At 45.1% G+C, this 26,268-nt stretch overlaps 2 protein-coding genes across 3 annotated transcripts in view; both read left to right on the top strand.

Annotated features, from left to right (window-relative positions):
- The window catches only part of SORBS1 (sorbin and SH3 domain containing 1), a 69,869-nt gene extending 65,522 nt beyond the window's left edge, over positions 1–4,347 (top strand). Inside the window, exons 26-27 of the mRNA XM_054382222.1 lie at positions 1,165–1,277; positions 2,188–4,347. Of these exons, the coding sequence (XP_054238197.1) occupies positions 1,165–1,277; positions 2,188–2,255 (181 nt within the window). The 3' untranslated portion in view covers positions 2,256–4,347. The remainder of the gene's footprint in view (positions 1–1,164; positions 1,278–2,187) is intronic.
- A 2,063-nt stretch (positions 4,348–6,410) lies between these two features.
- PDLIM1 (PDZ and LIM domain 1) overlaps positions 6,411–26,268 on the top strand; it is a 41,151-nt gene continuing 21,293 nt past the window's right edge. For both annotated transcript variants that reach the window (XM_054382100.1, XM_054382101.1), the window contains exons 1-2: positions 6,411–6,506; positions 17,119–17,270. In XM_054382100.1, coding sequence (XP_054238075.1) covers positions 6,411–6,506; positions 17,119–17,270 — 248 coding nt within the window. The remainder of the gene's footprint in view (positions 6,507–17,118; positions 17,271–26,268) is intronic.

Here is a 26,268-nt window from a genome sequence, read left to right as displayed (position 1 = left end):
TCTAAAGAAAAATAGAACAAAAATAGCCACATACCATCATAATGAGTAGTTCTAAACTGAGACCTTTGTGCCTGTATAGCACCTGAAACAATGACCTCATGATCCAGGGGTTTCCTTTGAGCACTTGATTCATGCTGGTTATGGAGATTATCTCAGTGTCTTTGTATCTTGAAGCTGGGAGACAAAATAAATTCACAGGCTACGCTTGGCTTATATGGCATGGATCAATGTGTTCTCAGCTTCTCACAGTGCAGTGAGCAGTCCCGACCCTGATGCCACTGGGTACGATGTTGGCCAGTTCTACAGGTGAATTGGTGTCTGAATGATCTGAGTAACCAAGGCTGAGATTTTCAAACCTGTCTGATAGGTTTAAACTGGGAGCTGTCATTAAGCTTGGTGAGGCTAAGCTTGGTTTTGAGAATAGCTCAGTGTGCTGGGGACTGAAGTTCCTTCACCTTTGGCTCCTGAAAGGAGTCCTTGCTTTCTCCCACCCCTTTATACAAAATGGAAAATCTTGCCTCAGCCCTGTTTTCACTCCCTGCAGACAAGATGTCCAAGCTTCCCTACATTTGCCTGAAGATTGTTTCTGCTCCTTAAGGTTCCTTTCTGATAAATACAAAATGCCTTTGGTGCAAGAAGTAGCTCAAGGGAGGATTCAACCGTAGATTTGGTTTGCACTATACCTCCTCAGCCATGTTTTATCCAGCAACCTTAGTGCAGTAATAGTAGCCAGTATCTTTTTTGAAATCCCTCAATCTGCCATTTGGTCATCCATGGCCTTGCCTGTGTGCCAGGGCAAGAGAACAGATGTCTCATTTAGCCAAGGAATAAGCATGTCCAGGTGTCACCTGACATTCAGTAGGATGTCTGCACTCAGACACTTCTCTAGGTGCTACAGGTTAGGAAGACTCTGATTGTTACAGTCTATAGATACATGGCAAAAAAAAAAGCCCCCAGAAGCTCTCTGCATGTCCCACACAGTGCAGGTGTGACCCTTTTTACTGACATGGCCTTGTGGCAACAGCTGGTTTCATGCAGTTAGCTTTCCCCTGTCAAATGGAAAACACAGGCCTAGACTGCATTGAACAAAATAGAATAGGAATTAGGGGGAGGGAGATGTCTCCTTCTGACAATGGCTAACATGCAGTATCTTTCTGTTTTTAGAGTTAGCTACCAAGCCCTCTACAGCTATACTCCTCAGAACGATGATGAGCTGGAACTGAGGGATGGTGACATTGTCGATGTCATGGAGAAATGTGACGATGGCTGGTTTGTGGGTGAGTGACACTTGTCAGCAGACTTTAAAGAGATACAGATGAGCAATTTTGCAGGGTGTCTGGAAGCTGCTTTCAATTATGAGGTCAAGATGGTGAAAAAAATCAACTCAATCTTTTTCACAATTTTTCATCATTTCCCAACACAAACATTACAATCAGGGTGCAGGATGGTGGAGCTTTGTTTTCCTTGCTAGGTCTCTAGTTTTTCCTTTTTTCTCTTCTTTCTTTTCCTGTTCCACTCTTCCTCCTGATTCTTCTTGCTCATACAGAAGGCAGGGCAACAGAGGGAACCAAGGAAAACTGCTTCTCTAGCTTTTTCAAAACTGAGGGAACCATGGCAAGTTACAGAAAGTAGCAAGTAGGGGACCAAGAGCACACATAGGAAATTGCAGTCCTTGAAAATCCAGCCTCATCTGCAACTGTATGTTTAGAAAAATCTAGCCCTTTACCTTCAAAGAATGCAAGTCTGGACAGCATTTTCTATCTCAAGGCTGCAAATCTAGGCTTGTTATCTCTTCTTAAGGGAGATTAGCTCATTTATACTGATAGGAGTTTGGCTCCTAGCCTGTAGGCCCAAGAGCTTTCACCAGCATCTTATTGTTAAAAGGGAAGACTAGAGATGATTAGTAGCAGAACTAGTTGTGATCTCATCTATAACAAAAGACTCCTTGATCAGTACTCCTGTTTAATTCTAGAAAGCAATACTTGTGTTCCTGTGTGATCTGGTGTGGGTGATCCTGCTCTGGCAGAGGGGTTGGACTGGATGATCTTTTGAGGTCCCTTCCAACCCCTAACATTCTGTGATTCTGTGTAGGCAGGAGAGGCTGCCACTTCTATCTTTTTAAACCCCTAAGCCTTCCTAGCACAGCTCCATCTTATTCAGGCTTCCTTGTGTTTTATTTTGCAACAGGTACATCCAGGAGAACAAGGCAATTTGGCACCTTCCCAGGCAACTACGTGAAGCTGCTATACCTGTAAAATAACAGTGATCTCACCGTAACAGTGATGGGGTTGTTTTCCAGATGGTGTTTTTTAACAGTGAAGAAACAGACAATTTATGAATGTAATAGAGAAGAAATGAGATGTGTTAGGAGGATGTGGTTATGTGGTACAGTATTGAGTTGAATGTGTAGCCCTGCTTACACAGTTTCAGGGTGTGATTTGTTTGCTGAAAAAGAGACAGATTCTAGTTTACAGTGCTGCCTTTGTGTATTCCTCTCCCATTCCCAGCAAGAGTGCTGGTGATAATCTTAATTTGTATGGAGTACTTACCTCTGAGAAGGCTTCAGGGAAGCACATGGTATAGGTTTTGTTTGTGCATTAAGATAGGATAGTGCTTTGGGGCAGTAGGCAGCCTTGCAGTGGCTCCCTTTTACTGGCAAGGTTCAGAGAGGCCAGGCTTTCTGCCTGATTTGTGCCTCACTGAAGATTCACTTTGCTCTGCCTTCCACGTCTGTAGAAAACCCTTCCTTCATGTCACCTTTAAGACCCAGCAGAGGCAGAGGACAACTGATATGGTTAAACTGCAGAGCTCTGTATGGAAAAGGAGTTTGGGACTGATGGTTTAATCCAGAGGTCAGCCAAAGCAAAATGCAAATGTGCAAAACCCCAAACTCTTTAATAACACATTACCTATCTCTGCAGGGTTTTCTCTTTTGTGCAGGGGTGTGTGTGTGTGAGTGTATTGTGTGCAGCAAAACAGACCGAGTCTTGTTTTTTTTAAAGAGAAATCAACCTGGCTTTGACATTTATCTGCACAAAGAATAGAACCAATAAACAGAACATCTGTGAGAGCAAATCCTGTTTGAGTCCTATGGCTGTTCACTTCTCTGCTCCTCCTGCCCTGTTGCTGGCCCTAAAGGATCACACGCTTTTCAAAGCATACTCTTTGGGATGAAGACTTTGGTTCTTTCCCGTCATTAAATCTTAGAGGCTCTGATAAATATGAGCGACATATCACTGAGGGTGCCTTTTATTTTCTTTTTGGTTATAGTGTTGATGATAGGTCTCAAATAAGTGCATACATTTTGGCTGCCTTTTAGTCAGACAAAAAAAAAGGCTACTCAATTTATCAATTTGGAAAGCTGTTCCCAGAAGTTGTTATCAAATCCATTGACTCTTATTTCCTTGAGGGGAAAAAAACAAACAAACGAATAACAAATATGGCTTGGCTGTTTCCTTGCCTATAAATCCACTATGAATACCTTTTGATATACATTTTGTTATTAAGAAAGCATAAACAAAACTGGTTCTATCAGACTCTGCTTCCTACAGTTACCATACATACAAATAGCAAAGGGTTAGATTGCTACTTTGTCATAAGCCGTATTTAATATAAAATGCCTATTTTTATGCTGATGCTTTTATACAGATTTATTAAGAGTAACTACGACTAACTGTTAGCACGACTTGCAATGTTTTGATAAACTAGCCATGCTCCTGGGTTTGCAATCAAGTAGGCTTCTCTTCTGTCTAGGACAGCGGAAGAGAAGACTTGGTGTCTCAGAAGTTTGACTGTAAATATGTATATTTAACTTTGTACAGACAATGTACTTACCTTGTATAGAAAAATAATTTAAACACATTGAGTGAAGGGAGAAAAGCAAAAGGCAGTTGTGAAAGAAAGGTTGGGATTTTTTTCCACTTTTATTTAAATGATGGAATTCTTTGTATGTTCACGTAAAGAGATTTAGCACAAACTATCTGTTATGAAAGGGTTTCAGATACTACACAAAGCACCACTGTTTCTTTTCTGCAGGAGATACCTTTAATCTTGCATCTTATGGGTTTGGTTTTCTGCTTCAGGTTTGCCCTCCAGTTATCTGCAGCAATATTTAGGTCTGTTGCTAAGATTGGGTAACACCAAATTAATTTATCCAGCAAAGTAACATGATGATACTTATTGTATATAACATACTCATTTAAAGGTTTCTGATTTTGTTCTTGCTCTTGCCATTTTAAGTCACACACAGACACACAGACACACACACACATACAAACTGCAACTTATTTTTGTGTTGATTTTCTTTTTCTTTCTTATTGCAGTGGATGACTATTTGGCAATTAATAAATGGCATTATTGAACTAATATTGTGTTCCTTGTACAAGTTATTAAATAAAATCTATTCCCACTGTTCCTGTAACAATGCAGTTTTATACTTGTAGCCCTCTGTGGCTGTCTTTAATTGTGTCCATACTGAGCAGTGGGTGTCTGCCGTGGGCTTCCCGAGTGTCCCACACAAGAGGATCCTGCTCATGACTTCTATGGTAGCTGCATTCTGACCAGGCAGGTATAGCTGCAGAACTCATTTAGGAGGTTTGTGGTAGAACACATCATGTCTTTCAACTCTGTCGCAGGAGAGCTAGACAGAACTATTTGGGTGTGCCTTATGTAAAAGAACAGTCTCTGCAGGAGCAGAGCAAGGAAAGGGGAGAGCTGAGGCTCACTGGTGCTCAATGATGCACAAATACCACACCCTGCACCTCCACATCTGCCTCTTGTATGCTGCCTGCACAAGGCCAGGGCTACCCTGAAGGCTGGTCTTTCATGGGAAGTTCTAACTTCTGGGAGACACCTACCTCTACCTGAGCCAAAATTAGGCAATAGACTCAAACTCTGTGGTGATGGAACCAGATGGTTGAGCAGACAGATACACCTCATGTTTTCTATGAGCAGGGATTTTAGGAAGTTCAACTATAAACAAGCCCATCCTAGAACCTTTGCAGGACAGCAAAAGCCTTTTAAAGCTATTTTACACATCCTTAGCAGGCACACAGACACAAGCCCTTTTTTCAGTTTTACAGGTTCTATAAATAGCAAGAGGGCAGCCTGACCACCACTTTGCTGTGGTCACTAGCATTGCTTAGCCCTTGCTTTATTGTGCCCCAGCCAGGGAGGGGAGACTCACTTATAGCTACTGAATCTTGATAGTTACTGATGTTGCTCTCTATTCTAATGTTCTTGGTAAGGAACAAAACTAGAAATGCTTTTGTGACTCTGAAAGATGAGCATGCAGAGGCAGGAAGAGGACCCAATGGTGTGTCCTCTGGAAATCCCTCACACCCGATGGGAAGAGCTCTCTGTGTTGCTTTGTTCACTGCCAGATGTGTAATGATGCAGTGGAAGAGCTACTGTTCTCTGACAGAGATGAAATTAGCAGTCCAGTTGTATGAATCTGGGAAGGAAATAAATTGTAAAATTACAGGTTAATGCAGAAAAAGGGAGGAAGCCAAGAAAGGGGCTTGGAGGGGCAAAGGTGTGCATTGCCATGGGATTGTTCATGGGCACGTCTTGTAGGGCTAGCACTTGGGTGAGCCACCTCAAGCCCACTTGCTAACTGCTCTACACTGCCAAGGCTGTGGCTGAATCCCAGTCTTGTACTGCTGTTTAATGATGTTCCACTCACTGGTGAGCTGTTATTCATTTACTAAACAAGCAGCAAAGCTTGTGCTCAACCTGTAAATGCCACCACTGGTGCTGTAGCCAGCATCTCCCATCTTGCCCGTCATCTGATCTGTGGGGGCTTAACGTGCAAGCGGAACAACTATTCTTCCGGAATCACAGGTAAGGCGGTTGGCTGAAGCCCCGTGTAGAATAATTCCTTCTCTTGGTGGTGATACTACCCCTAAGGGGGTAGAAGGCTCCGCCCTCACTCATCAGCATGAAATGTCATTTATTTCCATCATCTCATTAGGTTTCAGAGTTAACATCACACTAGGTTGGAGCAGGGCGAGCGCTATGTCTCTGGCAGATGCCGCACCGGGGCAGTCTCGTCTGCGGTTGCCCGCCGGTGATTTGCTCTGCAGCTGCCCGGGCGCGGCCCCGCCGGGAGGGGGTGAGGCGCTCTGAGTTTCCGAAGGCCGAAATTCTCCTCCTTCAGCAGTGACTCTGCCCCGCCAACCTCCCTCAGGTCGGTTTCAGGTAAAAGCGCGGCTGACCGGCTTTCTATTCGCGAAGTTGGTAGCCTGCCGGCCTTGTCCCACGAGTTCTGATCGGCATGGAGTCCCAGGGCGGTGGCAGCAGCGGCGGGGCGGGCTGAGGGCGGGCTGAGGGCGGGCCGAGCCGGCCGAGAGCGGGCCGGACCGGTGCAGGCGACAACGCTGCCGGCTGTCTCGCGAAGTGCAGTCGCGCACATGGGAACACACCGCATCGTGCTTTCGGGCCCCGGGCCCTGGGGCTTCCGCCTGGTGGGAGGTCGGGACTTCGAGCAGCCCCTCACCATCTCGCGGGTAGGGCGCGGCGGCAACTCGGGGCGCCGGCCAGTGCTGGGGCACGGGCCCGCCCTGAATGGGGTCGGTGCGGCGGCGGGTTTGGGGGAGGCTGTAGTTGGGGCTGGCAGGTGGCTGGTAGCACAAAGTCAGACTTGGTGATACGGCTCTGGACGGGGGGTATGTTCTTTTTATTTGCCCATTTTAAACATTTGTGGAGAAATCTGTGGTAGCCCGCGCAGCCCCTTAGCCTGGCTTTGACCGGGGTCTTTGCATCTTAACGACCGACCTCCTGCGTTTGTCCGTAGTAAATCCCGTAACGCAGGCAGAGGGAATCGTCTCTGCTCCCGCCAGCCTGGAACTGGGGGTTTGTGGCCCTTCCTCGAGGGTGTAGCTGCACTGAGGTGGGGTTGGATGCTCCCTTGCTTTTGCGTGCTATATGTAGGTAAAAGAAAAGCATTTGTTAACGGAAGCCGCGTTAACCCGTGTGGAGTGTCTCTGCTCGTTTCTGTTCGAAGTCCTTCTTTAATCCCGCTTAAAGAAGAATTAGTTAGAAAATGGCACTTCAGATCCAGTGTTAGAAGTGTAACTAAGTTTGCGCTCCTCTGCGCCGGCAGTCATTGTAAAACGTCAGGGCTGGGTTCAGGGTACCTGGCTTCCCTGGCCACGTACCTACCTGCGCCCCGTGTCCCCGGCTGCCGCCTGCCCGGCCCGGCGGTGCCTGTCTTCAGCTGGGCCCTGGCCTGGGCGCTCGCTGCAGGCCTGCAAAACTGAGGGCACCGGCCTCCTCCTGTGCCGGGGCAACGGAGCCCCGAGTCCCTGACTCTTCCGGGCTTCGCGTGGGTAGTGCTGCTCGGCACCTTGTCGGGGCTGCCCTCCGGCCGCCGCCCGAGAGAAGGAAACGCTGCGATTCCAAACGAGAGGCACCCGGTGAGCCCCAGGCAGCGCTGGGCTCTCGCCTCCGCCCGGTTGCGGAGCCCCCGCGGGTCCCGGGCGAGTATGGGCCGCGGGAAATGGGACATACGAGACCTTGAACTTCAGTGAGCTGTCCTTGGAGAAGTACAGCATCCCGAGAACTTGTGATTTTTCAAAATACTCCCGCCGTGGGGTCCCTGGGCTCCATGGGGCAGAGTGGCGGCTGCGGAAGGGCAGAGCTGGCGAGTGCTGGTGAACTACCCCGGGGAAAGTTAGTAGTTTTCTGTGTAATCTCTTTCAATTACAGTAATAATGCCTCATTCTTCTAAAACATTTTTTGGACATGAAAGCAGCTTTAGCGTAAGGGAAGTGATATTTACTTCATTGTTATGGTAATTGTTGCCATTTCCTTCCATCTAAAGGCTCTTAGGGTCTGAAGTCTTACCTTGCTGCTTTTACCTCTTCTCCTTGATCGCTTTTGTCAGTGCTTATGGGCACATACCAAGAGACATAGATCAGCAAAGCTGCAAAAATAGCCACCTCATGAGAAATTGTGACCCTGGAGACTAAAATATAACAAAATAGCCTCTCTGGTGATGGTGACATAAATTCTGACAATTGGCAGCTCTTATCATGGCCTTCTCTTGTGGCCCCTCTGACATTTTTAATTTCCCCTCCAAGACTTCAAATCAGTAATCTTTCCTGTGGTTCACTCCCAAGGCTCCTGGGTTTGTCCCCTTGGCTCAGGAACAAAGCTCTCAGTGAGTTGCCCCAACCCCTTCACCATGTAAAAAGAGGTCTGCTCCAGCTTTAAAGAGTCTGATCCTCCTTGTGTGGTGACTTTGCAGGGCTATAACTTCATTTTGATTCTTGCTTGTCATGCTTAGTACCTGTGCTCTGATCAGAGAGCTTTTTGGGCACAGAGCCCTCCTCCCTTACAGAACAGGGCAAGCTCTGGCTGCACAGCTGACATCTGCCAGGTATGCAGCCTTGATCGCACCAGGGAGCAGCGTCGTCCTGCCACTGCCAGCTGTGACAATTTGGCTGTGCTATGTGGGGCACAAGTTCCCTCCTGTGTGGCCAGTGGAGCCTGGCTCTGTCTCACAGAGGGCTGCCCATCCCATTGATGCACTGATACAGTTATTCTGCTTCTCCAGGTGTGTGCTGGCATGGTGGGATGCCAGAACAGAGACATCCATCCAGCCATGTGTCTGAACTGGATGTCTTACAGATCTCTTTGAACCAAGATGCCTAAATTCAACCTGTGTTGCCTGCCAGGAGCTCAAGATTTGGCTTCTGGCAGCATTGTCCTCATGATGAACTCTTGAGCTTGCCTTGGTATCTATGGCCCTCATCACCATTGTACTTCAGCCCCTTACTAGTAGCTGTTGTTTTCTCAAGCTTCCCTCTGGTGCAGGGAGGGTTTATGCTGATTATGCTGCTGGGAAGCAGCACCACTTGAGTTGCCAAGGCAGCTCATTCCCCAAGGGGGGATTGTTGGAGTTCAGCACTGCAGTACCAGGTCCAAGAAGATGAGGTGCACTCATACTGTGGATGTGGCAGCCAGCAGAGCAGCCTGTCTGAATGCTTCTGGCAGGCAACATCTGCATGGCACCAATGACCAGCTGAGGTGAGCAGCATATGAAGTATTGTGGTATGTTCATGACTGTTTTTCTCTTTTGCTACTGCCTTATCCCCACTTTCCACTTGAACTATTTGTTCCAAACTGCTTCAGGTGGCATCACGAGCATCTTCCAGGTGGTCCTGGTTTCTCGGTTGTGTTGGACCAGCCTTCCTGGTGAGAGCTAGGTGTGGGGATTTCACAAGTGCCGATCATGAGACTTTCTGTGGAGTCATCCATCTCGTTTGGAGAAATACTTCACGGATATTTCTGGTTAACATTTATTTTAAAAACTATAGGGTTATTGTGGGCACCTTATTATAGTCTTTGTTCAGAAAAACACTTGTGTTGATCATTGTAATGAACCCTAGACCAAAGCCTGATGGGATTGCCTTGCAGGTGTAGGAAAGATCCTGATCTGTATCACTCCTTGGATGATACAATGCAGTTAGTCAATGGGGTAGAAATTGCAAAAAGCTCTTTCTGAGCTGCAGGTGGACACGCTGCAGGATAATAGTGTCCATAGAGCTGTGCTATTTATAGGGTAGCTCCTAGTTAAATTCCAGTGAGATTAGTGGAGGAAGCAAGCAACTTTTGATTGAAGCATGATGAAGCTGAGCTGTCTGAAAAGCAGTGCAGTTGATAGACCACACCCATCCCTCATGTTTCCTGTTTGGGTGCATTTGATTTTGATGAACATTGGGGATTTCTGTTTCCAGTTGTACATACATGGAACTGTCTGACAAACCTTGTTCCTGAGATTATTATTGTGGTTTGTGGTAGTGGTGTGTTGATCTTGAACTTCTGACCTAAAATATGGGCAGAGAAGAGTTTTGCTCTACGTTTTGGCATGTCAGAAGTCTCCCAGTCCCATTAAGGACAGGTGTCTGTCAGAGTCTGTGGGCATTTTGTTATGAAACTGAGCATTTTCCCAATTAAAAAGCAGTTTCAAGACAGCCCAGTTCTGCAAATACATTAAAAAGATGAAATCTCAACATTGTTTTTGTTGCTGATTTCAACCACATTAACGTGAATTCACCCATGTTTAGTCTGATGTTTTATTTATTTGTGGAATTTTAAAAGCTAATTTGGTCATAAATCACATCAGAAGCTCAAGATTTATAGCAAGTACAGAACTGGATGATAATTGGGTATTTCCTGAGTGGTTGCAGTTTTTTTAAGCATGGCCCTCTGAACCAGCTCTATAAACTTAAAACTTGATTTGATGGTCTGATAAAACTGGGCTTGATGGTCTGAAGTCAAGCATGAGACTGAATCCTATGGTGTGAAAAAGGCATTGGATTTACCTTTGGTGCTGGATGATATCCTTACCCCTGTTCTCAGCTGGGTGCTCCATTAGGAAGCAGCTGAACAAAGGCATCCTTGGAGCTAGTGGTGAGAGAGCCCCAGGGAAGCGGTATGGGCAGGTATCTCTTGGGGCTCAGCGGGATGACCCTGGCAGCAGAGTATGCTCCCTCTGGAGTGTGACAGGGCTCAGCTGTGTGGTGCATGTGTCTGCCTCAAGAGCTGGGCTGCAACCTCTTCTCTGGGTGAAAAGAAAGAGAAGTAACTGCAACCACAGGCTCTTGTGCCGCTGCTCCTGGCTGCTGGGCTGGGTGCGGACTGTGGCAGTGCCAGCCTTGCCATGCCTTGCTGTGCTGTGCTGCCTGGGATATCTAGTGGATCTGCTCCATACCTAGAGAGCCAATCTGCACTTGGAGGGGCACACTGGTCATTAGGGACATCTGTCAACAGCTTCTGGCCCTCCAGAAGTAGCTGGGTTGCTGCTTTTTCCCACCATTTTGCCAGGGGTTATGCAGCAACTTGTTGTTACCAGACTGTGGAGTGCTCCTTTCTCTGTAACTCTTATTTGAGTTAAGCATAATTTCTTGTGGCAACATCTGACCCATCTTGCTCTTGATGAGTTCTCTAAAGAATCTAGAGAACTCCATGTCAGGAGGGAATGTGGCACCCTCAATCTTATGCAAACTCTTTAAGCCCCATAATTTAAGCTAGCAAAGGTAAATGCTGGACTTTTTGGGAGAGAGTCCTTTTTGTTCCCAGATGTCAAATTATGTGTGATTGCAAGCTTCTTGGTGTCTTTCCCCCTCAAAAATCACTTTGTCCAATCAGAGATGTTTTTGGTTTGTAAAATGCTTTAGATTTGAAGGATGCAACATCAAAATAACAACAGCAAATGGATCTATTTATTTATTTATTTTCAAATATAAACAGGGAAGTTAAAGGAAGCCTTAACTGCATAAACAATTGATGTTGTTCTGGACAGTGACACAGTATCTCAGATGGTTGCTGATTACTGGACCTGTTGTTTTATTTCGAGAATGCAGTAGACCATCAGGAAAGGCTCAGCTGATGAGCAGCTCTCTATTGTGTTTTTGAGATCTTGTAAGAAGCCTATACCTTTTGTACTTTTTTTCTGATGTGGGGCATGTTGCAAAACAAGGTGTGGGGCTGAGTCACTGCTTGACCACCACTTGAGCATCTGTCTGAGCAAATAATCTCACCTATGTATTTACACTGCTGTCCTAAGGTCAGTCCTCTGTGCTGTGTCTAATGCCTTCCCTTTTCTGTGTTAACGCTCATCTGGCTGGCAGGAAGGGCCAGTAAGGTGAGGGTGAGCATGAGCTGGGCTGTGAGAGGGACGTGTGGTGGAAGCCAAGGCCCGTCTCGGGTAGGCTGCAGCTCAAAGGTCTCTCCAGCCAGAGGCATGTCCCCTTTCTCCTTTTTCTGTCCTGGTGATGGTGTGGTCTGGGCTAGCACTGAGCAGCTAGTGAGCTGTGGCAGTGTTGGACTATAATGGTGCAGAGAACATGAACAGCTTGTGAGGAAAATCTTGTGGAGCCGGTTGTGAGGAATTGGCATGTTGTTCCCCCTCCTCTAAAGTGAAGGGGTGGGGAACATACTTGCCTGAATTTTCTCATAGCCTCTGATCTCTGCTGACCCAGCTGCATGCTTTTGCTGGGAGAAACTGTGGCTGCTTAATATAATACTCCAGCACTGAGGACATTACTCATGGTAAACGAGTGGTGTGTGGGTGGGTGGGGAGGATTAAACTGAATGTCAGAGATCTCTAGTTGTCACTGGTGGCCTTAGTAGTATGTTGCTGGGTGTCTGTTCTGTCCAGCAAAGATGCAATGGATTTTCTTCTCAGGCTTGGATAGGTGCTGTTTATCCAGATCTTTTTCTTGGCTGATACTAATTTTCTGATTTCTTATCTCCTCATCACTTCTTTCAATGTGTCTAGGTGTGGAGTGATGGGTGGTACTGGACATGATAGGGTCTGTAGGAGACTCTGCAGGGCTGTTAGAGTGAGCACGCAGTGTTCCTGAATAGATGGAGGGAGATTGCCAGAAAGAATTGAATGAATTTTAGACCCACCCATTTATCTTGACTCAAATGGAGCTGCATTATGCTGCTTTTCATGGAAATGCTTCCCACCCTTCCTCCCTCTCATTTATTGTGGGCAGCAGCTTCCCGTAATATACCCACTCAGGTGCCTCTCAGATCCTTACCTGCGGAAGGGAAAAAAGGCCACATATATCCCTGTCCAGGCATTGCAGAGCTTGTTAGGTAGTGTGTATGGAGGCAATTGCATCCACATAAAAAGTGGTTGTATTTGACTAGTTCTTGGGCTAACAGAAGTTTTATGAAGAGGGTCTGGGAGCTGGGTAAGCAGCCAAGTATGTCTCATTCCCTCCAAGGGTTTTCTTTTCTTTTGTGAATGCACTTGCCCAAAGACTAGCTGAAGACTTGACATGTCATAACCATAGCCCTCATTTGCTGTCTGGCTGCCAATGCAAGGGGACAAAAGCTGGCAAATCACCTGGGAGACAGAAGTCTGAACTTTGCCAAAGTGGTGTTGGCCAGGTGGAGCCCACTGTATGTGTGCAGGGAAGTTGAGGGGTGCAGATAATTTTTCTGCCATCTTCATAATTGCAGAAATTTGTGGATATATGTGTATATGTGTACACAAAGCTTCACTTTGTAGTACAAGAAAATGATGTCTGTTTTTCTTCTGTCCATATCAACTCTGAATCTGTTGGATCATTTTAAAAAGAGGGATCCAAGCCTATAACTTCATCTAAACTGTTACCTGTTACACTGAGCTTTGCATGAATAGAGTGCACTATCAAGACCATGGATTATGGGGATTATTTGTCTCTTCCATATGCTGACAAATGTTGTCTGAGCTGGTATCAGGGACCTAGTTGATGTGTCTGGTCATAAGTATTTAGATTATTCCTGCACTAGCCCAGATGTCTTACACAGACACACCAGACAAAGAAAGCGTCACCACAGGGATGCTCTGGTGACCTCTGGGACCTGTTTTGGATACAGCATGAGGCAGAGCTGCTCAGTCTGTCTTAGCATTGTTTGTTCAACAATGAAATGTGCTAATGGTGAAGTGTTAACACAATTGCCTGGGAGCAAGACAGGGCAGGGTTCCTTTCCAAAGGAAGCCCTTGGGCATGATGTTACAAGGTGTACAGAGCTTTATGCACCAGATGATAACGTTCGTGGAGCTGGGTTGCTCCTGAGGCCCTGTGATGCTGCCCGTATGCCCTCTGCTAGAGGCTGCTTGACCACAGTGGGGGAAACTCAAGCCAGTTAGGGGGCTCTTTTGAAGGAGACACAAGGCTATGCCTTTGCATGAGATGTAACTTGTGCAAACTTGTTTGCAGGTTTTGATCCTCACAGTCTCTCTCAGCTCTCATCACCTTCCCATGCAGAAATACAGCAGTATCTGCTTATTACTGGGTCACCCACCTGTGCAAGGTGTGCGTGGCACTGCTTGCCATTCCCTTGGCTCCTAACACACTTGGTTAAGAGGGGAGAGAGGCTTTAAGTTTTCTGAGAGGAGAATAGGAGCAAAGCAGTTTTCAGATGGTGCAGCATTTACTTGACATCTGTAAGCCTGAAAGCTTTTGTTCTATTTTGGGGTCCTTTTGGTTGGGCTGTGTAATCTGCCTGGTAGCTGTCAGTGCTCTGCGTGCCTCTGCCTGCATACCACCAGTTGCTCACCTGCCCTTGCTGCTCCCCATGGACCAAGGATGGATGTGATAAAAATAAAAGCAGGATAAATGCTTGCCAGTGGACAGGTCTCTGCACTCTACTTAGCAGAAATGCTTTTTGCTTTCCTGATTTTCCTGATAGGTGAGCAAATCTCAAAAGCAGCGTTGACAGCACTGAGATAAGCCCAGACCTTACTGCGAGGGGGAAGGGAGTGTTATTAGTAGCTATTAATCATCCTAAAAGGATGGGGGCTGGGTTCCCTGCAGTACTGTGCCCTTGTGCAGGCATGCTCACTATGAGCAGTCCTGGCAGGGAGTATGAGCTGGTTGTTGCAGCGGAGCAGTTTGTAGAAGCCTTTTGGAGCAAGCTGTTGCCAGAACTGAAGAAACTGGATTTTAAAACATGTTTTGTTTTAGCATATTCACTTCTTTTTCATTACTGTGCATGCCTGTAGCTTTCCCTTAGGGGAGAAGTTTGCAGGGTACGTGAGCACATGTAATTGCCCTTGTGCTGCCAGTGGCTCTTAATCTGATGGAGTAGAGCACTCTCGTTTCAAATTCGTCTGAAGTGGAAGACAGAAGGGAAATGTGACACCACAAGCAGTGTTAAAGCACTGAGATACTACTGTGAATGTCACTTGTTCATCCCAGTGGCTCTTGGGGTTTCTTCGGGAAGCTTCAGTATTTCAGTGTCCCTGTCTGTGCTCCAGCTTAACTGCTTCTTGTTGTACAGGACCATTGCTAGGAGCCTGACACATGTGTATTAGTCTTCAAGTGCAAGTTATATGGGGGAGCCTCTGGCACTGTTCCAGCAGTGGTGTTAATCCACCATTTTTCTTGACCCCCTTGACAGTCTTATCTGATTGAAAATTAATCACAGTAATAGTGTACTGAGCTTGGTGCTCCTCATGGGGGTGAGTAATGTGCCCCAGTCCTTCCCTTTGGTGGCAGAGGGAATAAAGGCACTGAGAAACCAACTGTGACTTGGTTTAGGTACAGTAACCAGGGGAGGATCCATAATGTGTCTCCTGCAGGCTCCCTCTGGTGTCATGGTATCTTTAGAGCTCTGTCTCGTGGCTTCTGAAATCACAGCTCCCATACCTGGTGGGACTATGGGTGGCTTTCTGTGCTCAGAATTTCTTTATGGCTACTAGCAATACTGTCATGAGGTTTACATGAAGGTATTCTCAAGGCAATGGATCCAGTGGAGCTGGGGCAAACTGCACTCAGTCTTAATAGGCCACCAGTCAGATTCAGGCTGCAGCTTGGGAGGGAATGATCTTCACATTTAAAGCAGATTTTTCTATATCCATCTGGTGGCTTGTCTGATCTTTTCATTAGTACTTCCTGTGTCAGTTTGTAGTCTGCTTGCAGCTTTAAAAGTGATGAGCAGGTGGATAGGCACTATTTACTTGAGCCATCTGAGGGTTAATGTTGAGCACCTTGGCCACATCTGATATACATCTGTCTCCTTCCCATTTCCATAAAATGCTATACTAGAACAGAGGTGAAAAAAAGAAAAGCATCTTGTGACCTTCCTTCTGGTTAGGGAAAATATACCACTGCAGGTGTGCGGAGATGTGCTGAGTTCAGCCTTATTTTCAGCCCAGAGAAAGCAATGATTGCAGGTAATGTGCAACTCCTCTAGGAGATGACTGTTTCCCTAGGGGAAGTGATTTGTCATCTAATCCCCCATTAGAAGGACTCTCTAAATCTTGTGAACAACGTCTGTTTACGTCTGACAGTTCTGCTGGGTTTGCTCAGCTGCTTTCCAGCATGCTGAAACCTGGCATGAATGTGTAGAATAAATACCAGACTCATAAATAAGGTGTGTCTCAGCTGTGAGGCATGTTTTAATCTGTACTCATGGCTGGGAGCAGTCCACTCTTCTAATTTCCTCTGCCTATTAAATAATTGATGAAAGCCCACAGTAATCATTATGCTCCTTCCACAAAGTCACTATAACTGCACAAAATCTTATGTAACGTTTGCAAAGTTACAAGCAAATGCGATGTTCTTCACCCTCCACACAGTCAATTTTGGACCAAAGAGGTATTGGTTGTTAAGAGAATGCCTCTTTAGCACAAGTAGGGGAAAAGGGGTGAGCCACTCAGTTAATTTGCTTGGAAATGCCAAGTTTGATCTGGGACCTTCTTTTTCACAAGGAGTCTCGTACCAATAGCATTGCCGCTTAGTGTTTTTCTCTCTGGGGTCTCAATGAGATTCCACTGAGGTCCTTCCCTTTAGTCATTTCTCAGACAGAACAGCACCTCTTCAGCAACGCAGTGGTCTGTCTGGGGAGAGAAGCACCATGTGTGGAGAGGAAAGGGAGATATAACAAGGTAGAATCTCTCAGGGTGAGCTGTGGTCAGCTGGTGATGATGCTTCGACTTTTTCAGAAACTATCACCAGTGTAAAGATGAAGTTTCTGATGCCTTTCTCCCAGCATGCTTCTTAGATCAAGCACTGCTTTGGGATTGATCTTGCTGAAGTCAGTGAGCATCTGTTGCAGCTGTTCCTGGGCAAAACCAGTTAATTACAACTAAAGAAGCAATCCAAAACTTGAGCCAAAACCTTTCTTCCAAGGTAGGAAACAAATGAGATAATAATGCAGACAAAAGTGTTTGTGGTTGGTGTTAACTGTATTGCAATGACTGATACTCTTTTCTGTTCTTAAGAGACTTAGAGACTTCCTGGCTATCCTCAGCACCATCTGTTTCAGACACCACTTCTCTGTCCAGCAAAGAACAGAGCTGCTTATTCTGTGTTCTCACTCTTTAGCACAAAACCAGTTGGCTTGAGTGAAAATACAGGGTTTGTTATTTACCTGTTGTCCCCTCCCCAAATTTCTCTCTGTGGGTGCCAAAACATAATCCTGCCTCTAATACCAAGAGGCAAGAGTAAGAGACCTAGGCAGATTTCTGCTTAGAATTTACTTCCATTAGTTTTCACCTCTTTACTTCCAAGTACCACTGAGAGAAGCCCAGAGTGCTCCAGCTGTTTTTCATATATTATGGAAAGCTCCTCCATTGAAAATATATTCATTCTTTTTGTTTCCTCTTAGGTGACTCCAGGGAGCAAAGCTGCAATAGCCAACTTGTGTATAGGAGACCAAATCATAGCCATTGATGGAGTGGACACAGATAACATGACACACCTTGAAGCACAGAACAAAATTAAGGGATGCCCAGATGAACTAACTCTGACAGTCAGCAGGTATGTGTCTAAGAGAGACTCGGGGTGGGGAGAGCAAGGGATGCGGGGTGGGCAGGAACTATGTTTTGGCTTGATGGCAGACCTCTTTGGCTGGTTTGTTTCATTTGACCTCTTGGTGCTTTGTCTGGCCAGGCACTGGACAGCAAGAGGGAACTGCATTTCAGTATTTAATCCTAATGTTGCTTGTATGTGCTGCACTTTGACCTTATGAAAATAATTTTCTTGGTGAGAAATTGGCTGATCATTTGTAGCAGACTTTGTGTGCTTATTCTGTGTCAAGAAATCAAAGACAGGTCTCATGAGAACTTCACTCATAGTGGAGGAGGTACAAACAGAGATGACCTTTCTTCCTGTTGTCCTAATTTAGCAGTTAAAATCTGTAGATGTGTGTTGTCCAAACTATTAATTGCCTATTGTTTGTCATGCAGAGAGTCGGATAGGTTGGACATTTTGATCAAACAGTACTGGCAGTGACGACCCAGGGTGCATAAAGATGCCTGTCAGGATCAGTCTCTCTGAGTCCTGAAAAACTAAAAGAAGGTGAGAGCTGAACCGTGATCTCAGGCAGTAGTGTAGAGCACAGACTGGCTTCAGCCTTCCCACAGTCTCAAGCTGCAGAACAATGGACAGCTTTATTCCTTGTTCTTGGAACAAGAGAAGAAATGGGGTGTGGAAAGGCAGGGATCTGCATTACCTTGAGCCATTGCTTCTTCAAAAACCTAAGCCTGTTTTTTAAAGGGTACAGGGTTTTTCTCCTTCCTCTTGGTTTGAGCTGCAGCCATGAGTACAGGCACTTCTGAGAGTCAGATGGTAGGTGCAGCATGGCATTTCTAGTTGCACTGCAGTGAGTTTCCCTGTGGCCACCTTCCCCCAGCATGATTCAGGGTAGATGCAGGGGAAGCGCTTTCACAAGCCATGCAAAAGCATGCCGTAAATGACACAGTAGTTCAGTTGTTCAGGGTTTTTCTGTGATAAACAGAAGTCTTTTACCACAGCTTGGACAATGCTAGGAGTTCAGCAGACGTTTCCCAGTTCAGGAAAAAGTGATGGGTCTTGGCCAAAAAGAGCCTGACAATTTGCAGAGGGAATCCACAGAGGAAAGAGCGGAGCACAGTGCAGGCAGTGTGAATGGGTGGGGGGCATTGCAGCAGCCTGTTAACACCAGAATTTCTTGTACTGGCCTCTAACTTGGCAGCCTGTAATCTTCCTGGAAAAAAGTGCTCCTTTACCTCTGAAATATCCAGCTGCTTCACTTGGCAAACCTGTGCCATATGGTGCTGGCTGGGAGAGAGGAGGGGAGGCAAGGGCTCTTTCAGCCTGCAGGCAAGCTCGCTCTTACAGACCATTGAGTCTGCAAAATGTGTTTGCTAACATTAATTACAAAGTCATTAACTTTATAGCTACCCCATGCACGTTTCATTGGCCTTGGATGTGGAAGTTGTCCAGGAAGAGATTTCTAGCTGGCTGTGTATCTGTGTAAAACTGCATGGGCCTTGAGTTAGCACAGCCCAAATGTTTTTTAAGACCCTCTTTCAACGAGGTGAGTGCTGATCGATGAGTACTGCTGACAATGGCTGAGAAGAGTGTCAAGACCACAAGGATGTGAAAACAGTGATCTGGTTACTTAGCCACTTTAGGATTTGATATTCCTACCCATTTCTCTATGTAAAATCCAATCTAGATGATTCTAGGGGACTTGAAGTCTTTGGTCCTACTCCTTCTTTGGAAATAAAGTTCTGCTTTAAGAAGAATTGCTTACTTGTTTGTAGACTTGATAGCTGCTGGAGATGTGTTTTTGTTGGAGAATATCATACTCTCAGAGGAGAAAGCTCTTCTTTAATGCCAAAAGACAGTAGTGTGCATCATGTGGTATTTCCTGGTTGTACTCTGAGAATATTTTATCCCTTGTGCCCAGATGTTTCCTGTGCCCCCACAACGGTGTTGTCCCAAATGCAGCTGGACTCTCTGGTCAGAAATGCTATGTGGTCTTTGTTGCTGAGGCTGAAGCCCCTCTTTACTTTGCAGTCTGAGGCCAAAAACTTAAAATGGAACATCTTAAGAGAAGACCCAGAGGGGTGAAAAGGCATTTAAAAACAATTGGAGCCCCTGCTTCATCTTTCTGTTCAACTTAGTGTGGAGGAAGTGGGTGAGGAAGGCAGACTACCGGTAGGTGTTCGGCCCTCCTCTGTGAAGAGAAGAGCAGCATTGCTACAGAGGTGAAAAGGGTGTAAGGCATTTGAGAAAATCAGTGCCACCTGTCCAGGTGATATGGCTTGGGTTTCCTGCATCCTGGTGGGCCAAACCCTTTCAGTGAGGCTTAACTGTGTAGTTAGTGAGGGAGGTTAATGAGACTATTGCGTCAGAGCTGGAAGTTTCTTCTTGGCTGAAGTAGCTCTGTAGGTAGTTGGCTGTGTATGAAAAAAAGTATATTATTTGCACTTTAACACCACCAAATCTTGAGTCTGGTCTCCATGATCTGCAGTTGTTGCTGATTAGCTGAATCAATTGTTTCCAAGTGGCCACACTGGCAAGGCTACTGGTCTGGCAAGGCTACTGGTCTGGCAAGGCTACTGGTCTGGCAAGGCTACTGGTCTGGCAAGGCAACAGCTCCGTGGACTGGAGCATCACACACAGCTGATGCTGAGGACCAACTTTGCCAGGTTTTCCAGAGTAAGAAGTCTTTCAGTCCTTCTTTTCTACTCACTGTCATAGAGATGTCTTGTAAAAGCATAAATCATTAGTGATTTTTAGTTTAATATCTGATTAATTTTAAATGATTACTTGTATAAAATGCTCTGTGACCTGAGACCTGTGGCAATAAGGTTGTGCCAGAAGAGATTTTAGACATGGGTCTAATTTTGCATCAGGTGTTCCACCAAAGGGTCAGTGCTGTTGTGGGAGTAGAAACTTCATTTATGACTGTGCTAAAAGTGCATGTGGGTTCAAGAGGAGAGTGGGTGAATTAATAGAAGACAAATCTATAAAGGATATTATATACCATGGCAGTATCTCTGCTGCAGAAAAAACCCTAAGCTGCAAGTAGCTGGATGCTGGAAGAGTGTTTTAGGGAAATATTGCAGTATGTTTGTCATCTTCTTGTGCTCTTTTGAGGACCAAAACAAACTTTATATGCGTGTGCTCTGCAAATATGCAACCCTCTTCTCTTTTAATGGTATCCAAATGGTTAAGATGTCTTCATGTTTGGCTGTACTAATGATTAGAGACCTGGAATGACTGAAACACTTTGGGTAAAGGAAATGCTGTGTGCACTGTGTACTTGATTGTGAATATCAACAGCATTCCAGTGTTTCCTGTTTCGGTATTTTCCTAAACGGTGGTAACCGAACAAAAATATTTCAGATCAGATTGTCGACAGGAAATCTAGTCTTATGCATGCCACCATTAAAAATGGATCAAATAACTAGCTGAAGAAAACATGCCTCCTCTGCTTTTTCACCCAAAGGTGCAAATCTGTTGATTTCCCAAAACTAAAAGCCAGCCACAAATTGCTTTCTCTGAATATGCTTTTCTAAGCAGCACTGCCAGGTACTTTGCTGTTTGCTGTGTGAGCAGAGTTGGAAAGGCCTGTTTTCTGACTCCAAAGTAGGTGTTCAACAATGCTGGCACTGAATTCCTGCTGAACTTAGCATGTCTAGCAGCTCCCCACTGTTTTCTGAGCCTGCATTTGTTCATTTTGCTTTTTGTTTCAGGCCATAGAGTGCTTTCAGAAAAGTAGTTCTCAAGAAACAAGTAAAGGTTCCATTATTGTCTTCAGTGGTGTAAAATCAAGCTCAGCACCATGATTTTCCATGATACACAAGTAAAGACTGACCTACAGCAGACAGTGTGCTTTAGCCAACTCAAAAAACCCAGGTTGATAAACTGAGAAATTTCACAGATTTTTGAGCCTTTCCTATTTGTAGGAAAAATGAAGTTCTGAATATGGAAGCTTTGAGAAGAGTTGCTTCTTTTTTTATTTTTCTTTTTTTTTCTACTTTCCAATTATGGCATGTACATCATTGCACAAACATTTTAGGGTTGAGCAAAGCCTTCCCCCAGGCACCCCTTTCAAGCACACCTCTGATTTTCCTTTTAACAGAAAGCAGCAGCAAGATGTGTCCAATACACTGGAGAAAGCTATTATTTTCCTCTGGAAACAGTGTATTTTGGGAAAGACACTTGCTGTGGCAAAGAGCACTCAAAGAAGGGAAGGCTCAGGAGAAATACATTCTCCTACCACAAAATTCACCTGACAGCCATAAGATCCAGGCATCACCTATGTCAGTGGTAGTGCTCATGATGAATTGCGTAGCTGCAGATGTGCAAAGCAGACAAATGTTCATTACAGTACAAGTGAAAATTTATTTCTGAATCAAATGGCTGTTTCCTTCTGTCTGGAGGCAGGTCGGGGATGTTAACGAGAGAAAAGTATTTGTGAAAAGGAATTGCAAATGTAAACCCTTCTTCTACTACTGTCCTTTTCAGATTTCAAGCTGATTATCTGCAGCCCTGCAGTCATAATTATATTAATGCACCTTTTTTGTTAGCAAAACAGTCTACTATTTCACTATAAAAAAAAAGCCAAGAAAAGAAGCTTTGCATTTGTTCTTTGAAAAGTGTTAGGGCCAGGAAGTCAGATCTGCTACCAGCGCATTAAATGCATTGTCAGAAAGGATCATGTGTAGATGCTTATGAAGATGATGACAGCATGTGTGTGACATTATCTGCATTTTACTTGGTAGGTTCAGTTGCACTCCTGCTTGTTCCACATGCTCCCAGGTCTTAACTGTGGGGACTAGTTGCACAAAGCCACAACAGACTCAAATGTGTTCTAGGAAGTTGGTGGGATCTGTTGACTAATTTAGGTTTGCTTTTTGCTTCCCTGCCAAGAAGAGTTTTCCAGCTCTGTCATCTTACTAATAATTCTTTTGGCCCTGGGAAAAGCCTGATGCTCCTCTGCACATCTATATATGGGCATGCAGATTGCCTGGTTCTCCACAGCAGCTTACCACCTCTCCACAGCTGCTGTGGTGCTCCCGACACTCTTGGATGCATGCAGGCGGCTTTTGCTAATGATTGACGTGTTCAAAGTCAATTTGGCAAGTCAAGCTTGGCATTTGTTGTTCTTCTACAGCCTCTTTGGTGAGGCAAAAGTTTTTAACTATGTGACTGTCTGGTGTAAGAGCAGTGTGTGTCTGAGCAGCCAGGTGTGATTTATCCTTTGTAACTTGGTAACGAAACTGCTTGTGGTAAACTTCTGCTGCTTTTTCTGTGCAGCTGAAGTTGCCCTTTTGTATTTTGTGATTGTATGAAAACACTTGAAATTCAAGCAGCAGAGGGGTCATGCATGAAGGAAAAAAATTTGTGGCCTCTTGTTTCTGGGAAGTTGTCACTAGCATTGCTGTTTGAATTGGCAATAGGCTGCATGCAGCCCAGGTTTGGCTTGCCAAAGTGAGTACATCCATTAACAGATGGCTGCTGAAAGTTACTGTTCTGGGTCTCAATCCAGGGGCATGCACTCTGCAGCTGTTGTAGCTGAAAGTCTGATTAAAAGGTACCTTCCTGGCAGCCTAAAAGCTCTTGTAGTTAGTCTTCAAACAGTATTAAAATGCCAGTGTAAAACTCCAAGGAGGGTTGAAAAATAAATTCTTTGTCTCTTCATTTTTCAGCTAGTAAACTGTGTTGCACAAGGACTTCCTCTATCCTTATGGGTTTAGTTGCTACTTTAGTATCTCAGTTGTTTTCATCCCAGTGATTGAAAGGGTAAACATACTTCTTGCTTTTATACAACTTATACAGTTCTGGCACACAGAATTAGATCCTAATTTTTCAGCTCTGAATTTTCCCTCAAAGCTATGGCCCAGCTCTGCACGCAAAACATTACAAGAGCCTAGATTTTGCAACCAATGTTTATTTTATACCATGTTCAAGCTAAGCTTCTTGAAAAATGTGTTTTGTAAATACCTCTCCAGATGCCTGCCTTGACTTGTATGCAGCTTCCTTCCTCTCTTTTCTACCAGTTCTTCCCTATCCAAACTAGGATCTGAGAAGTTTCTTGGTTTCTGCCTGGATGCAGCAGTGCATGCATGGCTCATTCCCCTGGCACTGTCTTGGTTGCTGTCTGTCCTGTAATAAGGAAGCAGCACAGAAATGTAAACTGATGAAGTTTGTATGTCTGTGTGTCTGCATTTAATTTGCCTGGCACTTGCTCTCAGGCTTGTTTGAGTGTCATGGTTTTGCAGTGTCTTCCTGCACTGTTTAAGTGTTGCCTTCAGCTGGAGTCTGATGTGAAAGAGCGTGCATTAGAAACCACATTTTAAAAGGAGCGTGAGGTCCTGTGGGGGTGCTGAAGCCTGCTGGCTTTCACTGAAGGCAGAGGATGATTCTCAAGCAGACTGTTGGATATCCATCCCTGCCACTGGTGGAGAGGCAGGTCTGGCAGCCCTGCTAGGGTGGCCACACTCTGTGGCAGGGGTACTGTCTGGTCAAGGAGAGTGTGGAGGTGGTTTTGCAGCTGGAAATCTTCTCCCTGTCTGAAGAAAATCCTCCACAACGCCACTACAGTCCTATCAGTAACTGCTGTGAACTGAAGGCACCGTTGCTGAGGTTGGGTTTCAGCTATCTGCTCCAGTGCCTTTTCTCTGCTTCATATAAATAAGATATGAGAACATATAGATAGATGAAAACATGATGAATCTGACCAATCTACCCTGTCATCTGTGCCTTGGGCCCACACTTTCCAGCCTTTTGGAAAAGAAGTCATGGACCACTAGTGGGATGTAAGGTGAACTTTTAGGTGCCGTATTTCTTTCTCTGGCCACACCAGGAGCAGAGCGAGAAAACCCTTGCTGGGGGCTAGGACTGTAACAGTTGTACCCATCACCTGCAGGTCATGCACTGCTTGGGTGGTGTGGTGTCATGAGGTGTGTGCCTGGAAAGCCTTGCTAGGGAAAGCCAGTGAGAGCAAAGCTGTCTCCTTTACAGCTTTGCTGGGGCCATAAATGGACAGTTTAGAGTGGCTGAAGGGCTCTGCTGCAGCTGTTGTTAAGGCAAAAGGAAGCTTTATCCTCCCAGCCTTTAGACAGACAACTGCATGGACTATTTAACCTTTCTGTTTGGATAACTTTTAAACTGGATTGAAAGTAAAGCCTGGAGTGACCTTGCTGCTTCCATTTATATCCAGTGATGGATCAGAATGGCAGCAGGCTGGGAAAAAAACTTGTGCTTTTTACCTTGCTAATAAATAAAGTAGCAAGTGCCTGGGATCCTGGGGGAAGGTGTTGATTCTATGTTCATGTATCAGCTTATCAGCCTGCTCTAAGATTAACTGTTTAGTCTGAATAAAGCCTTTTGGTACTTATGAAATCTGATAATATTGAGCTGCTGCAAAAGAAAATGCTACCTCAAATGTACTAAAATCACTGCTAGTGAGAACTCACAGAGGGATATTGCATGCTAGAAATTAGCTGAAGTGTTCAATGCTCTCTGACCTGGTCTTACATCTCCAGCCAATTGCTTACAGCTTGGCTAGCAGAATACTTTATTTCCATATGCTTTGTTGTGTCTCCTGTTGTTCCACAGAAGATGAAACTTTATCACATGTGATCTCCAAACACTTTCAAGGAAAAAGGATTTGCATTGGTCAGCAAGCTGCTCCCCTCTGCAACAGTCTTCAAGCACAAATGCAGCCATTGTAGAGATGGCTATGACCTTGTCAGGCTTCCTCCCCAGATGCAGGACTCTGCACTTGTCCTTCTTGAACCTCATTTGGTTCCTCTGTGCCCAGCTCTCCAGTCTGTCCAAGTCTTGCTGGATGGCCACACAGCCTTCAGCTGTATCAGCCAAGCCTCCCAGTTGATGATGGTGTCATCAGCAAACTTGCTGAGCAAACACTCTGTCCCCTCAGCAATGTCATTGATGAAGATGTTGAACAGCACTGGACCCAGCACTGATCCCTGGGGAACTCCACTAGTTACAGCTCTCCAGCTGGACCTGGCACTCTTTGAATTCTATCTTGTAACCAGTCATATCTGGCATGATCTGTGTCTTTGTACTCTTCTGTAAAAGGAGGTATAGCACAGCAGACTGCATTCAGGCTTCTGCTGTGTAAAGTCCAGACTGTAGCAGGTGCAATAGCAGGTCAATAAAATTTCTCTTCCTTGATTGAGAATGCTGCCTCCTGCCTCTTCCCACTGAGCTAACCTTCTGTATTTATTAAAACAGATGTCTAGAATACACGTGTGCATCACAGTTAAATCTGGGATGTTTAAAAAATGTCCTGACATTGGAAGGCTTTGACAGCAGTGATGTAGACCAGATCAAATTTATCATGGGTATCTCCACACCTTGTTTCTCCATCCTTGTCAGTTTATAAGCCTTTTCTGTTTAAAGTCTCTTTCCAATTACGTGGTTAGTTAGCAAAACAGGAACGCTTCCAGTGAGAATTAAGTACTTAAATTGTAGGTGGCCCTGGACCCACAAATATCTGGGAAGTACACCTCTCTGCAGTTGCAGATTCTACAAAGGGCTTTTGTCAAAACAGAATATGATTTTCAGAACTCATCCTAAGAGGTTGTCAGCATCTGGTTGCTGCATGATGCAATGTTTAGCATTGAACAACTGTTTTTGTTCAGCAATACTGCTGAACCCATTCCGTACTATTAAGAAGTTTAAAGGCACTGTTTAGTCCATGTGAGATGCCAATTACTGTCTACTTCTGAGAAATGTAGGTAGTATGTGTTTCCCACAAAGTAGCTCAAGCAAATCTAAGCACTTCTTCACCACTTGTTTGACTGTTGTTCTTTGGGACATAGAAAAACTCTAGAATCATAATGGTAAAAGCAATTGGGTTTTGTCACAGATCTTAACTTGTGTTTCAGACTGCTGTGAGCAATTTGGACAGACAACAGACCAGCAAAGGTTATGCAGACTTTCTCTGACACATTGTCACCTGCGTTCTGAGTCCTATTGCAGACTTTGGACCCTTATTTATTTATGT

The sequence above is a fragment of the Indicator indicator genome, chromosome 7, assembly GCF_027791375.1.
Source record: "Indicator indicator isolate 239-I01 chromosome 7, UM_Iind_1.1, whole genome shotgun sequence".
Lineage (NCBI taxonomy): Eukaryota > Metazoa > Chordata > Aves > Piciformes > Indicatoridae > Indicator > Indicator indicator.
This window is presented reverse-complemented; position numbering and strand designations above follow the sequence as displayed.